This window comes from Pavona decussata, unplaced genomic scaffold (assembly GCF_977016875.1).
Source record: "Pavona decussata unplaced genomic scaffold, jaPavDecu1.1 SCAFFOLD_233, whole genome shotgun sequence".
NCBI classification, from domain to species: Eukaryota; Metazoa; Cnidaria; class Anthozoa; order Scleractinia; family Agariciidae; genus Pavona; species Pavona decussata.
Window position 1 is genome coordinate 3243309 of NW_028145638.1, and position 13633 is coordinate 3256941.

The 13633-nt window shown below is 38.7% G+C and overlaps 3 protein-coding genes across 3 annotated transcripts in view; all 3 read left to right on the plus strand.

The window, feature by feature from the left end:
* LOC146458417 (uncharacterized) overlaps positions 1–4171 on the plus strand; it is a 38618-nt gene extending 34447 nt beyond the window's left edge. The window contains exons 39-41 of the mRNA XM_085090905.1: positions 1136–1244; positions 1973–2145; positions 2849–4171. Coding sequence (XP_084947031.1) covers positions 1136–1244; positions 1973–2145; positions 2849–2987 — 421 coding nt within the window. The 3' untranslated portion in view covers positions 2988–4171. The remainder of the gene's footprint in view (positions 1–1135; positions 1245–1972; positions 2146–2848) is intronic.
* Positions 4172–6046: 1875 nt separating this feature from the next.
* Positions 6047–8256, plus strand: LOC146458418 (uncharacterized). Its single transcript, XM_085090797.1, has 5 exons — positions 6047–6116; positions 6222–6365; positions 6571–6672; positions 7090–7288; positions 7969–8256. Exons 1-5 carry the CDS (start codon positions 6054–6056, stop codon positions 8091–8093), a joined length of 633 nt encoding a protein of 210 aa, XP_084946923.1. The 5' UTR covers positions 6047–6053; the 3' UTR covers positions 8094–8256.
* Positions 8257–10244: 1988 nt separating this feature from the next.
* LOC146458419 (NHP2-like protein 1) lies at positions 10245–13600 on the plus strand. Its single transcript, XM_085090555.1, has 4 exons — positions 10245–10395; positions 10716–10836; positions 12371–12474; positions 13382–13600. Exons 1-4 carry the CDS (start codon positions 10393–10395, stop codon positions 13538–13540), a joined length of 387 nt encoding a protein of 128 aa, XP_084946681.1. The 5' UTR covers positions 10245–10392; the 3' UTR covers positions 13541–13600.
* The last annotated feature ends 33 nt before the right edge of the window (positions 13601–13633 follow it).

The following is a 13633-nucleotide window of genomic DNA, read 5'->3' on the forward strand; positions in this document are numbered from 1 at the left end:
GGTTGAACTCCAGCTTTTGAAGGTTATCTGGGAACCTTATATAAATTCACGTTGTTTGAGCGACTTGGCGACTATTCTTATTTGTTCAACGTTTATGATGTGGCCGCCGGAAAATCCTTGAGTTGATAGGAACGGAGTTCAAGTTGACAAAGAGAATGAAAAATTTACCTTCGCGTCTTCATGTTCTCCGTAAAGGCCTCTTACAAGCGATAAAACATTGTTGCCGAAACAGTTTATCCAAAACGTTTTTATGTTTTGCTGACGGATAGGTACTTGTTGAGGGTGTGTCTAAAAACACTCAGAAACCTTTTTTTCTGAGGCAAAAACTTCTGCTATAGATGTTTACTGTTCGCGAAAAGGAAGAAAGAATTTGGAAACAATATATCCTTAGAGTATTTCTGAAATAGTGGATACTCCTTTGTGAAAACTTTGAAGTTGACGATTTTCATCTGGTGGTTTTGCTGAGAACGGAAAAGAAAGGTACCAAATTTTATAGCGCACGTAAGGCGCCATTGTTTTGCTCAGAAGAGCAATTTTGAAAAGTAATTGTTCGTTTATTAGTTTTATCACATCACGAAACAACCAATTAGAAATGAAACCCAAAGCAATGCTGACTTGCTCGCATGCGTTTTCTGCGCTTGACCCAATTAATATTGTATTTGGATCTGGTTCTGATTGCTGCGTTGCATTGTGTTTGTTTGTTATTGGTTATAGGGCGGTTTTCAATTGAGTGTCGAAAGTAATTTCGCGTTTGCTTTGGTTTTGCATTACTACGCTCTGTGATTGGTTCACAAAACGCGCGGCACTTTCCGAACCAATGGGAATCCAAACCAAAACCAATCGTGTTTTCACCGCACGCGTTTTCCCGCGCTTGGCGCCAGTTACATGTATTTGCTTCTAATTCTGATTGGCTCGTTGTGTTGTTTACATCTGTTGTGATTGGCCAGAGTAATTACTTTGGTTTTGGTTTGACGACACTCAATTGAAAACCGCTCTAGTGATGACTTGGATTTGGTTTTACGACGCTCAATTCAAAATCACTGTGTGGAGTACTATGCCAAGAGCTATACTGATAGCATCCTTGGTGTCCCAGATCGTGAAGACTTCACCTTACCTGGTTTTTGGTTTGTTTCAGGGAACGCGCCATGTTGGCTAAGAACAACCGCAAACTTGAGAAGAAATGCAAAGAGGCGATGCTGCAAGTGGAAGAGGAAAGGCGCCATGCAGATCAGTATAAGGAACAGGTTTGTTCACATGCCCGACAGTTGTACGTTCGCTTTGGTGTTGCTTTACTACGCTATGTGATTGGTTAAAAAAAACCACGCCACTTTCTCAACCAATCAGAATTCAATCTAAAACGAATTGTGACCTGCGCGCTCGTATTTTCCCGCGCTTGTCACCCGTTGACATGCATTTTGAGTTTTCTTCAAGTCGAGCTCTGATTGGTTCATTGTTTTTACGTTTGTTTTGATTTGTTAGAGTTTTTGGTTTTACGGCACTCAGTTTTTCTTTCGATTTATTAAAATTCAGCTTCAAGGCTTAAAGGACACAATCAAAGGAAAATGAATAAGCAAGGTTATTCCTTTCTGTTGTTTATGTCCTCTAGGCCTCGCTTAAAGCTGAATTGTAGTATTTCGAAAGAAGCCTATTTGAAGACTGTTCTACTCTTTCTTGTGCAAGCCCTTGAGATGGTGTTTCTGTGATCAAATTGTACAGCAGTTCGATAAACGAGAAACTGTTTTATTGTTATGCTATCGCTCTAAGTAACATGGTTTCAAACGTCGTCGTATTAAGTTGTAGCATTTAATATAACTTTCAGTGGTCAAAATGTCTTAAACAGGCAATGAAAAATTCGTGGCCCAAACAAGTGGAAGAGTTAGTTCACGAACTACAGAAATCCTGACCCAAACTGGCCGTTCTCTTCTGTTGTTTTATTTAATCCCCTCCAACAGTTGCACTTCTGTCTTTTCAGATGGAGAAGGTGAATGCCCGCGTCAAGACTCTGAAACGTTCTGTGGACGAAGCAGAAGAAGAGAACACTCGTCTAAACTCCTCGAAACGCAAAATACAGCGGGAGCTGGATGACTACATTGAGGCGAACGAGGAGCTAAACCGTGAAGTACAAAGTCTACGAAACAGGCTCAGGTAACTTTTGACCATTGTAGGGTTACGAGAACAACAAAGCGACTTCTCTTCAGAGCGTTCGGGAAGCTCAGCTGAATAAACTACTAATTTTAAAAATCTTATCAAGAACCTCTGTTTATTATTATGATTATGATTATGATTATGATTATGATTATGATTATGATTATGATTATGATTATGATTATGATTATGATTATGATTATGATTATTATTTATTATTATTATTATTATTATTATTATTATTATTTAACGTTTACTTTCGGTAGGAATGTTTTGCGTTGTTATTCGTTGTTTTGTGTCTTGTTTTGTTGTCCACAACACTTTCTTCTTCACTTTAACTGTGCAACATTTTTTCAACAGAATTGTTCTCCTGTCGTCTTCTCTCAAGCAGAAAAATAGTCCACATATAATGGTCTATCCCTAATTGTTTTTTTTTTCTTTTTGTGGAGCGGACGAAATATCCCAATGTCTGGTAGACTATACCTTATGCGTGGCTTTTCCTTCGGTCTCTACAATTTGAGGGGCTTGAACTTGCAACAAACCAGCGTAAATTTTTTGAAATAGTTCTCAAATGTTGGTAGCGCGTTGTGTTCGCCGTAAAATTGGCCTCGTTGAACAACACACTTTAAAAACTACATGCTCTTTTCTACCCTGACTTAAAAAATTCAGTTCTAATGTGATGTTTTCACCCTTTTGTTTTCAGGGGCCGTGGTGGTGCTGCCACCTCGGGTCGTAGCGGATTCACCACCCCACCGGAGCCCAGAAGGAAGACAACCCGAGGAGATAGGTCAACGGAATCTGGGGAAGGCGATGCTACGCCAGAACACGACGCAGATGCTTAGACGCGCACAAAAAACTACCCAGAAACAACTTAAATCACTTGCCTGTCCTTCAAGTTTCCTTAGCTTTGCTTTACTGGTGTCGTTCCTCTACCTTTGTTTTTCGGTAACTTGTAAGGTGTAGTTAGTTTTTTGGGGTTTTTTGTTTTTGTTTTTAATAAGAAATGATCATATGTAGATTGTGTTTGCCAGTTTAACGTGGAGAGTCAGCGTCAAATTTACACTTAAAAGGTAGGAAAAAAGCGAAAGGTTTGTAAGGTTGTTCATGTCGCTAAATGCTTGTTTACTGAATCGTTTACTTTTCTGATGTTAAAAATCGCAAACTTCGATTTGTTTCGTACACTTATGTAGCCATTTCCCGTTTGCTTTCTGTATTAATTATCTGCTTCTCCTCACTCCTCCGAAAAGTTTACCGAAAAAAACGATAAGTAAATTTTTAGTTAGACAAAAACAAAGAGATCACAGCATCTCAAAATCTATTTCCAATTGACATATAGAAAAATGTCCCAGATACGGTAAGATACGAGAAGACAGCGTGGTAGAAACTTAAAAACGGCGTCGAATACGGTTGAGTGAAAGGGAACGTAGTTTTGTAAGGCGCAGATGCTCATGTGCTGGGAATAATCTGTATTAACATTAATTCAAGGGATTTGTATAAGGCTTTTTGTGGGAAATCAAACCTCAAGTCCTAGTTGATAAATCAACAGAGTAAGTATAGTTAGTTTTTCATCAGATGCTTGTGTATGGAGTTTTGATATGTACAGTCTGGTGGCAGATAAGTATCCGTCCTCGTTATTTACCTCGTCACGCAACCCCTCCTCGTCACGCAGAAATGTTAACGTGACACTTCCTGAAGAACGTTTTACCTTGCGCGACAGTTTTCTACCAGAGGCAGTTTTCATGTGAGCAGTGTTGCGTGATTATTCGTTGCGTGACGACTCAAATAACGACAGGGGAGGAAACTACAACTATAGAGAAAAGAAAGAAGTATCTTTTAAATGCGAACATTTGTATTTGTGACAAACGTATCGGTCGTTAGGTACTTCAAACAAAATTGACCTAATAAAGTCTAACGATCGTAGGTTAGCCTTTTGTGATCTCCCAGATAAATGCCAATAAAGTTACTGGTAATTTCTATTTTATAAGCTGCCAATGTATGGTGATTAGAAATAAAATTTGTTGAAGTAGTTGTGTTGTAATTTCCTAGGGAAAGTTTTAACCTGTGATCAGTTTCTCTCTCACCTTTTATTATTATTATTATTATTATTATTATTATTATTATTATTATTATTATTATTATTATTATTATTATTATTAAGAGAGGCTTCACAACAGCTCATTTCTGCGTTGTGTGGTCCTCTGAATTCAAACGTTTCGTAAATATGTGAAGTATTAAAGTTGATTGAGTTTGCTCAAGAAGAAAATCTAAAGTTAGAAGATATAGCTGTCCCGTCGTAAAAATGTATTCATACCAACTGGGCAAAGCGAACATGGAATTAGCCCACTGATTGGCTATGACAAAGCACTTCCCACATTGAGGAAGTGACTGTTTGCTTGAAAAATAATTATTTGCTTTGTTCGTGTTCTTAACTTAAGGAAGTGGAACTACATTTTAAGGAAATAAACTTTCAGTTTCTTCCCCCCCCCCCCCCCCTTTTTTTTTCGGAAAGAGCCTATTCGGACGTTTAGCAAGAGGAATCATTTTTGTCGGGTAAAGAAGCTCTCGCAAATTGCTTCTTTGCCGTCGGATTTCTTCCTATGCCAAAAAAAAGAAAACGTAATAAATATGCAAAAGAATTCAAGAGTTCCTCTTCATGCAAATTGAAAGTTTTCTTATTAAGCTAAATTAGCATCATTCCTTCACGGTTTCGCTGAAGGATAACTTTATGCCCCCCAAAATTAATAATTGTATGGCGTTATTTCGTTGAAGGGATGCACCTACTGTGTTGATTAAAGAGTTCTTCCGAGGTATGTTGCTAACAATGATCCCTTTATTGTACCACGAGCGTTAAAACACAGCAACAAGCCGTATAACTTGTATATATCTGTGGAATTTTTAATTAATCTTTCGCCATGAAATGGAGAGAATTTTATAATGATGGAGTCAGCGCGCAGTCTTGTACCGTGTAGATAATTCTCTTGCCGATGAAACCCGGAAGTTATTGCGGTTTGAAGTGGTAGAAAAAAGGAATAATAGTGTCGCTAGTTTGTTTATTGTATTTTATCGTGAAGGTCCTTCTGCAATTAGCGCAATTAAGCTATTCAAACAGGCGTTGTGCATCGGGCTCGATTTTCGGTATACTCGAATTCATAAATCCTGTTTTTGTTTTTTGTTATTTATTTATTTTTTTTTTGCGTTACTAATATTTCTGAAAGGTAGCAAAATCCAGTTGCAAACTAGAGGGAAAAGAGTAAACGGAAAGATTGTGCCGGTTTGAGCTCGCTTTGATGATAGTTTCTTTCCAAGTTAATCAGTTTGAAGGTTTCTTGATTTGAGTTTTGAAGACAGCAAGTAGTTACATCTTACAGCTAGATCGATCGATTTTTCGCGGGTTTTTTATTTAGTCGTATTGTGTATTTGTTAAAATGGAATATCAACAAAAGTATATAAAAGACATCATTCATTTTCATTTAATACTGAGTTTATCCTATTGGACCGTAAGCTGTCAAGTGGTTTTACGTTACGACATTTTTGTGACTGATGTAGCATAGATGTGAATAATTTCTCTGCTGTAGAAAAGAAAGTAAACATTTGAGAAAATTTATCCCACGAGTAATCTTAAGTTAGTGACCTTTCAGAGGGCAATGAAATTCATAGCTAATCAAGCTGGGCTAATTCTCAGAACTGAACGTAGTTAACTGCACTGAAATCCCGAGCCCTCTAATGACTTCCGTGAGAGGTTGGTGGAAAAAAGAACGTGTTGAGTTGAAAAATGTTTGTAAAGCTATAACAAATCGATGATTTTCATGTTTTTGATAACAGTAACCGGGACTTGCTTAAATATAGTTGCTTCTCTCTCCGGCTAGTAACATTTCCTCAAGTTTTCAAACAATTTGATGGCTCGTCTGATGTTGTTGCTCTTGTTGGTTCAGTCAATGATTCTCATCTCTCGCGCTGGAATTTTTCAACCAGTAAGTACACTCAGTTCGTCAGTTTTACATTGAGTTCGTGTATATGGGAGAAACAAAACGTCATGCAAGGCCGGAATAATTTTCTGAATTCTTCTTTCTACTCAGAGCTACACACTCAAGGTTTCCAGTGACGGAAAAGACTATTTTGAGCGGGGTAAAGTCGATGCAAGAAAGAGGACAGGAACTACTCAACTGCGAGAGGCTTCATCTGGAAAGGATGTAGGAGATACCATCTACGACTTCAACAGAGTAAGTTGTCAGTGTCTGAGAATTAACTTGGTTGGTTAAATACTTGTGGTTGTAAAGTGTTCCGTCACCATAGTAGTCTCGAGCGAACAACCACGTTTTTGTTTTTTTTTCCTTCGCGTACTCAGTTATTGACATTCGAATCGTACAAAAATAATTCTTGAATGTTACGAACCTGATTATCTTTTTTTTCTTGTTGTTGTTGCAGAAATTGACGATGACTCGAGTACCAGAAGCGAAGTCCTGCTTTTTGAGTGAATTTGTTGAAGATGTTGCCCGGCCAGCAGACTTAATACACCTTCTAAAACTGGTGAGTCAGTGTATTAAGCAGGGAATCAGTTTTAATTAAGTAAATTTTTCCGTGGAGTAATACTTGAGTATTCTTTATGTCCTAACCGTTACAATTCGGTACTAAATGAAATAGTCATTTATCCTAAAACTAATTCTTTTTGGGGGTAGGGAATATGGATTTGTCTATTTTTGAAATACGTCATAAATGCACCCTCTGAATATTCCATGAACAATATTTTTTTCCACATCATTTCAGTTAGCATTGGAAGCCCCTATCGTACACCAAAAAACTTTCCCTTACCACGCAAATATAGCAACCACTGCTTATAGATTTTCTTTCTAAAAGCATACTTCACAGATGGATCCCGCTCAGTCTAAATTGCTTTGTACCTCTAACGATGACAGCTGCTTATAGAGTATTCTTGTTCTTCTTTAGATGAGTAGGTCTTCTTCAGTGAAAATGACCCCACAGTCTGAAGTGACATATAAAGTTCTTGACAAACTTCACGATCGCTCAGGACTGAGTAAGGAGATGGCCGATCTGTGCGCAAACTTGCCAATTTACCGCGTCGCCCAGGGAGATTTGGCTGACCAAACTAACGCAGATGCTGATTTCCCCGAAATGCCTGAAGACGGTACGATATATGGTCATATATCTTATGCCATGAAATAAAAGTTAACGATTTTCGTGTATTTCTTTACTTTACGAAGGCAATAGATCTGCTAAAACCTATTATCCAGAATTTTGAATGTCATCAATCTCCAGAATATTGCGAGGAACTCTTTGAAATATTCATTAAGCTAACCTGTGTGTAAAAGCCTTTACGCTGACAGCCCTCCATTACAAACCAATCGTAAAAATATGATTCCGCAAAATCCGAACAATCGCTAATATGCTAAAACCTTAGTTTCACACGCAGTTACTGTTTTTAAGGGAATCTTATCCTGTGCGGCACGAAAATCTGGCTGAAAAAAAAAAATTGCTATTGAAGGCATGTGCCTTAGAAGCAATCCAGCGAGGTGTAGGGAATTTCTGCATGTGATCTGATTGGACAGTAATTTAGTCCAAGGTCGGAGAAACCAGATATTAAAATTATCATCGATTTACGACTTTTGCCAGTCATTGTGTGCCATTTTATCTTTGCACGCGTTTTGTTGCGTTTGTCCTCATTTACTTGCAGTTGCTTTCACCTCTGATTTTGTCCTCTGTATTATTAAAAAAAAAATACATTCACAGTTTTGGAAGTCTGGGTTATATTTGCAAAGTATATAATCGCCACGAAAACTGACATTCATCATTGTGTTACCTTTTCAGGTCCCAAACAACGAAGAGCATTTTGCTCTCATGTTTGCATCAGGATAGTTTGCTGGCCTACATGCAACTTGAATGGCTGCTCGGCTATGAACTGCAGACATGCCTGTAATCAGCATTGTATCTAAGACAAAGCTTTCTGGTCATTCTCTTGTTCTGGTACATGATATGTTGAACTGGGGTTCAGGTCAGGTTTTCCGGTTCCTTGGAGGCTTGTTAAGGATTATACCTGTAAACCTTTTTTGTGTAAGCACCTTAATAACATGAAATAAAGTGACTTGGTCATCCGTATTGTGAGTAGTTTCATTAAATAGAGGTGGGAACAAGTTTATTTGAAAATCTGTGAATTCCAAGATTTAACAAGCCGGCCTGAAAAAAGATCATGCAGGGCCCGCGGAGCTGGTTTTGGAGTTGGCGGGGGAGGGGCGGGGGGTGGGTAAGGCGAACGCGTTAGCGTGAGACAACTAGAGGGGTCCAGAGGCATGGTCCCTCGGAAAAATTTTAAACTTAAGTCTTCTGAAATGGCTAGAAATGCATCAAAAACTGTCAACACAGATGTAAAATTTTAATTGTATCAACTAAAGCCCCATTTACACTACAGAAAATCTTTGGCACGGCTCCGATAAAAATGGCACGCGTACCCAAAAAAAGGGTTCGGCTCGGGTAAAGTTTTTAGTGTAAATGATTTTGCCGTACCAAATTTTATCACTGCCGAACCAAAATTTCACCCGTGCTCGGCCCTTCTGAAAAGGTAGTCCGAGCACGGGTGAAATTGGTACGCGTTCCCAAAAACTCGGCCCGGCTCGGACAAAATGTGCAGTGTAAACGATTGACCGTGCCAAACCAATTTTTTCCTGACGAACCTTCGTAACTGTGGTCAGCACCATCTGTTGGAGCATGTGTAGTAATTCCATCCAACATGGCGGAATCGGCGCGCCCTACAACAAGCAAGTCGCCAAGAAAATCTCACGGTCACTCTAAGAAAGGAAATGAAGTAAAGGAATACACTCCTTGTCGCTGAATACTGTTTGTAGCAACTCAAATCAGTGACCCTTACGTGTTAACATCCAAAATCGTTGCTCGATAGGACAGTTACAAGCCAGCTTGCTGCTATTACAATGAACGTTTTTGTATCTTCGCGCCTTTTCTATTATTCTGGAAAGGAAAACAGGAAGAGACTAATTTTCGACGTCCCTGCGACAAGATGTGTGGCCTTTTTAGAAGTAGACACTCTAAATACTTCTCGCCCGCCATGTTTGAGTGGAATAATTGGCCGCATGCGCCCTAAGAAATAATCGCGTCTGCTACCCAAGATGTTGATCCTTTTACCCGTACCAAAACATTTTCTCACACCGCTTAGCACGGCAGAAAAAAGGACGTGTAAACAGGACATCAGTGCTATAGTTTTTGGTACATGTACCATTTTTATCCGAGCCGTGCCAAAAATTTCCTGTAGTGTAAATGGGGCTTAAAAAATGTTTTCTTCTCTTTTGAAGTAAGGAGTCAATGCTTCAGTCAGGCCCGTGCATTTGACCTACACAACAGGCTGATGAGGCTGAAATTTTCGACTTGTTTTCTTGTGAAAGCCAGCAGCTTTTGAAGACCCAGTTTCGTTGTTCATGTTTCCGTAAATCATACTATGTGATGCTTTGTTCGTTATGACAGCGGGATTGAATTATCTAGGATAACCGTAGTTGTACTTAATTCTCCGTTTCAAATATTTACGCGTAACGGCATAATGAATGCCTTTGTGCAAAAACTTTCTTGAACTTATTCAGTTATGAAACTTTATCTCCATGAAACACCAATCCAAGAACGAATGAAATAGAAACAAAAGCTGAAATTCTATTATTTCATGGTTGAAATCCAGTGGTCCGTTCAGCGGCAAAACTAACGACAAACTGTCTGAAATTGTCAGGTTTGTCGAAGAAAACTTTAATATACTTAATAATATGTAAGGTTAGTTGTTTCTGTAAGTGATGGACACATGGTTGAATAAAATAAAATAAAAAATATTTTTTAACCATCCAAAAAGGGGGGAGGGCTAACCCTCCAGCCCCTCTCCCTCCGCAGTCCCTGCCATGACCTCTGTGATACCGGTGCAGTGCTCAACCAAATGAGCTGTGAGCTCGTAATATATGCCCTTTCATATATCAAGTATCAATTAATAGTCTGGAGCGGATCTGGAGCGAGCTAACAACTGAAAGTAACTGAGACTGAGGAGACTCGCTAGATCGCTTACATGACGTACTGTCGAAAGACCATTCACTTCCCATGGGTCCATGCGCGCGTGCTAAGCGTTGTACACACGTGCAGCAGAACGAACAACGAAGAGACGAGGAGTTTTATGTAAGTGTTGTCGTTTAGTGTTTTCTGTCCTCAGTGAAGCTCGATTCTGCCGAGAGGACCTAGCACCAACTATTTGAAATGGTAAGTATCAAGCTTTCTGTCTTTTATGCGTTCATAGAGCTGGGCATGAAAGATATCCATCAGTTTGAATTTCTATGTTGTAGCCAAGAACACGTGAAACTGGGAGTAAAGTGTTTTGGATACGAAAAAAGTATCGGGTTTAGTTTCAGACCGTAGCTTGTGTTTTGAGTATTAAACTTTGGCTTCATTCTCCGGGTTGTTTTCAGTCCAAGGTGAAATGAGATTCTGTTTAATTTTAGATCAGGTCTCGCATTTAGAGACAGTATTTAAAATAATTAATTACACGCTTATCCTTATTTCGTTGATTTGTCCTGTTTTAGGCAACTGATGATGTGAACCCAAAGGCCTTTCCCTTGGCTGATCCACAGCTGACTGTAACAATCCTCGATCTTATTCAGCAAGCAACGTCATACAAACAACTCAGGAAGGGAGCTAATGAAGGTGATAAATCATTGACTGGGAGAACTTTGCAATCTAAGGTTGAACCTTCCATAAGCAAGTGACCACTATGTCGGCTGGAAAGGGAATTTCCTCTAGGCGGCGTTACACTAGGCAATAGTCCATGCAACTTGTCTCTCAATAGCTAAAATTGGTGCATTGTGGCATTGCGAGACAAGTAACAGGAAGCATTGTGCACTGCACAAAGCTAGAATAATTTGATGCAGCATTGCTGCAATGGCTAAAAAAAGTACAACTGACTACTGCTTTTGCTTTTGCGCAAACACTGTAACAAGTTTTCAAATATTGTAAAGTGTAACTACTTCCTTCGACATATCTTGCAACACCACACAATTTTTGGTTGTTGCAAGACAAGTTGTGTGGAACATTGCCCAGTGTAACACCGCCTGTGTCAGAAATCTCAAGACTCATTTTAGTTGACTGAAAAATAAATAATAAAACAGAAATTTTATTGACAAGTGGTTGCCTAAGAAAGGTACGAAGCAGTTTAGGGTGAATGTGACGGTGATGGTAAAGTTACACAAGGGCCACAAATTACACACACAGTCCATGCTTAAGGACTGGTTCTCATGTGCAACACAATCACGAGGCAAGTCCAAGCACAAGCACAAGTGAATGCATGTGTGAACTACCATAATGGAAGCACAAGTGCTGATGCAAGAAATAGGCACAAGTTCTAATGCATGAATGGTAACATTTTATTTTTATTTTCTTGTGCTTGTGGTTGTATTTGCATTTGTTTCACATGTGAACATCACGAATAACACAAGTGAAATGCAAGTGCAGCATGTGAAGCATGGCCTGTCGACTAGGCTATATTGGACAACCTGGGTTCTTCCTTGTGTTTGCATTTTTGTTACATGTGAACATTGCTGTTGCTTTTGCTTGCATCACATATGAACCAGCCCTAATTCCTATCTTTTCCTCTCCCCCTGGACGTCATTTCAGTCCATTGCTTTGCTAGGTTTCCCCATTATCCATTAATACAACTGGGCCTGTTTGTTCAAAAGCCAATTAATTCTAATCCCTGATTAAAAGTTAACCAAGGTTTTGATCTCGCTCATTAAAAGCTGATTTTAAGTGAAAGGTAAAGAAAAGTCGAAGTGCAAACTGAACGGCAAATATTTTTTGGAGAAATGATTATTGATTAGTAATTAAACTCAAATCAAACTTTGCATTGACACAGGATTAATTTAATCAGGCTTTGAACAACTGGGCCCTGGTTAGAGAAGAAATGGGAAGTTACAGGTAACTCTTTGGGGTGGTCAACTTTTTCCTTTGTAATGACAATCTGAATTCCATCCACTTTTGTGTACAAAAAAAATGATGTTTTGGCCCCAAAAGAGTATACGGTACTAGGCAATATACTAGATTTGTGTTCAGTAGCTTGGGAAACACTGGCATTTCTCTAAGCTCCTCTTGTGATGCCAATTTTTGAAGACAACAAAGTAAACAAATGCTTGACACCTTACTTGCACTTCATACAAATTCTTGATATAAAACTCAATTTTTGCAGCCACCAAATGTCTCAACCGTGGCATTGCAGAGTTCATTGTCATGGCAGCGGATACAGAACCACTAGAAATATTGTTGCATCTGCCACTTTTGTGTGAAGATAAGGTAGGAGAATATTGTAAAAACAAAAGACAGTTAGTTTTAAAGTTCTGGTGATTGGCATTATAGTCTAGGGACAAAAACTTTTAATATCGTTAATTTAATTCATACTCTACGAGGGTTGGTGAATGGTTTTTTAAAAATACGGCTGTTGCAAAGTTTTAGTCAAATTTCATGTCGCACAGTCTCAATGTCTTTTGCAAAGCAAGAAAGTCTTGGGCTTGCATACAAAATGCTATTTTCGCCATGTCACAAAGTGTAGAGTTTACCATTCACCAGGCCTTTTATCATGATAAGTTATTAATAATTAACAAAATTAAAATATTTTGATATAATAATTAAATTATTTGTAAGTATACTGATCTTTATCCTGGGCAAGACATCATTGATGTTTTTCATTACATAGCCTGCAGCATGTTTAGCCCCTGTCAGGGGGGAGGGGGGCATTCCCCTCTGCAAGCTGTACTTGTATGACACCCCAGAAGTCAGTGGTTTTAAGGCTTTTTGGGTGTACATTTTGAACATTTCAATCTAACATGAGAGAATTTTACCGTTTTTTTTTTTGGAAGAGGAAAGGATGTCAAGGGAAAACCATGTTAAGTCAGTCTAAGTACTCCTCTCCAGGGTTGCCTCTTCGCTCAGTGATAGTGAATTTACTGCCAAACTCTTCAAGTCCTGATGTCAGTTTTTAATTTGATAGATCAAGGCAATATGTTATTGTATATGAAGAGGATAAATTTTGTCAATGCTTTTGCTTTGTGACCAGAAATGGTCTTTAAAATTTAACATTCTGTGGCAGAAATACTATCATAATAATAATAGTAATAATCATCATCATTATCATCGTCATCATGTCTTGTTGTGTAAATTTCAAGAAATAAGCTAATCAATCATCTCCTTTTTTTTATTTTAGAATGTGCCATATGTATTTGTTCGTTCCAAGCAGGCTCTTGGTCGTGCATGTGGCGTTTCCCGTCCAGTCATTGCCACTGCTGTAACTATTAACGAAGGATCACAACTCAAACCACAGATTCTGTCTCTTCAGCAAGCCATTGAAAAACTTCTGATATAAACCTTTGTACATTCCCTTGCATTTTATACTTATCAATAAAAATCACACCCACAGCGTGCAGTTTTTGTGTGTGATTTGTCTGATTTAAGCTCT

Bases quoted from the DNA above. Each gene is read 5' to 3' on its own strand.
- LOC146458418 (XM_085090797.1), top strand. From the start codon at position 6,054: ATGTTGTTGCTCTTGTTGGTTCAGTCAATGATTCTCATCTCTCGCGCT. The intron at 6,366-6,570 runs GTAAGTTGTCAG...TTGTTGTTGCAG, and splicing joins CCATCTACGACTTCAACAGA to AAATTGACGATGACTCGAGT. The intron at 6,673-7,089 runs GTGAGTCAGTGT...GTTCTTCTTTAG, and splicing joins TAATACACCTTCTAAAACTG to ATGAGTAGGTCTTCTTCAGT.
- LOC146458419 (XM_085090555.1), top strand. The intron at 10,837-12,370 runs GTGATAAATCAT...CAATTTTTGCAG, and splicing joins CAGGAAGGGAGCTAATGAAG to CCACCAAATGTCTCAACCGT. The intron at 12,475-13,381 runs GTAGGAGAATAT...TTTTTATTTTAG, and splicing joins CACTTTTGTGTGAAGATAAG to AATGTGCCATATGTATTTGT.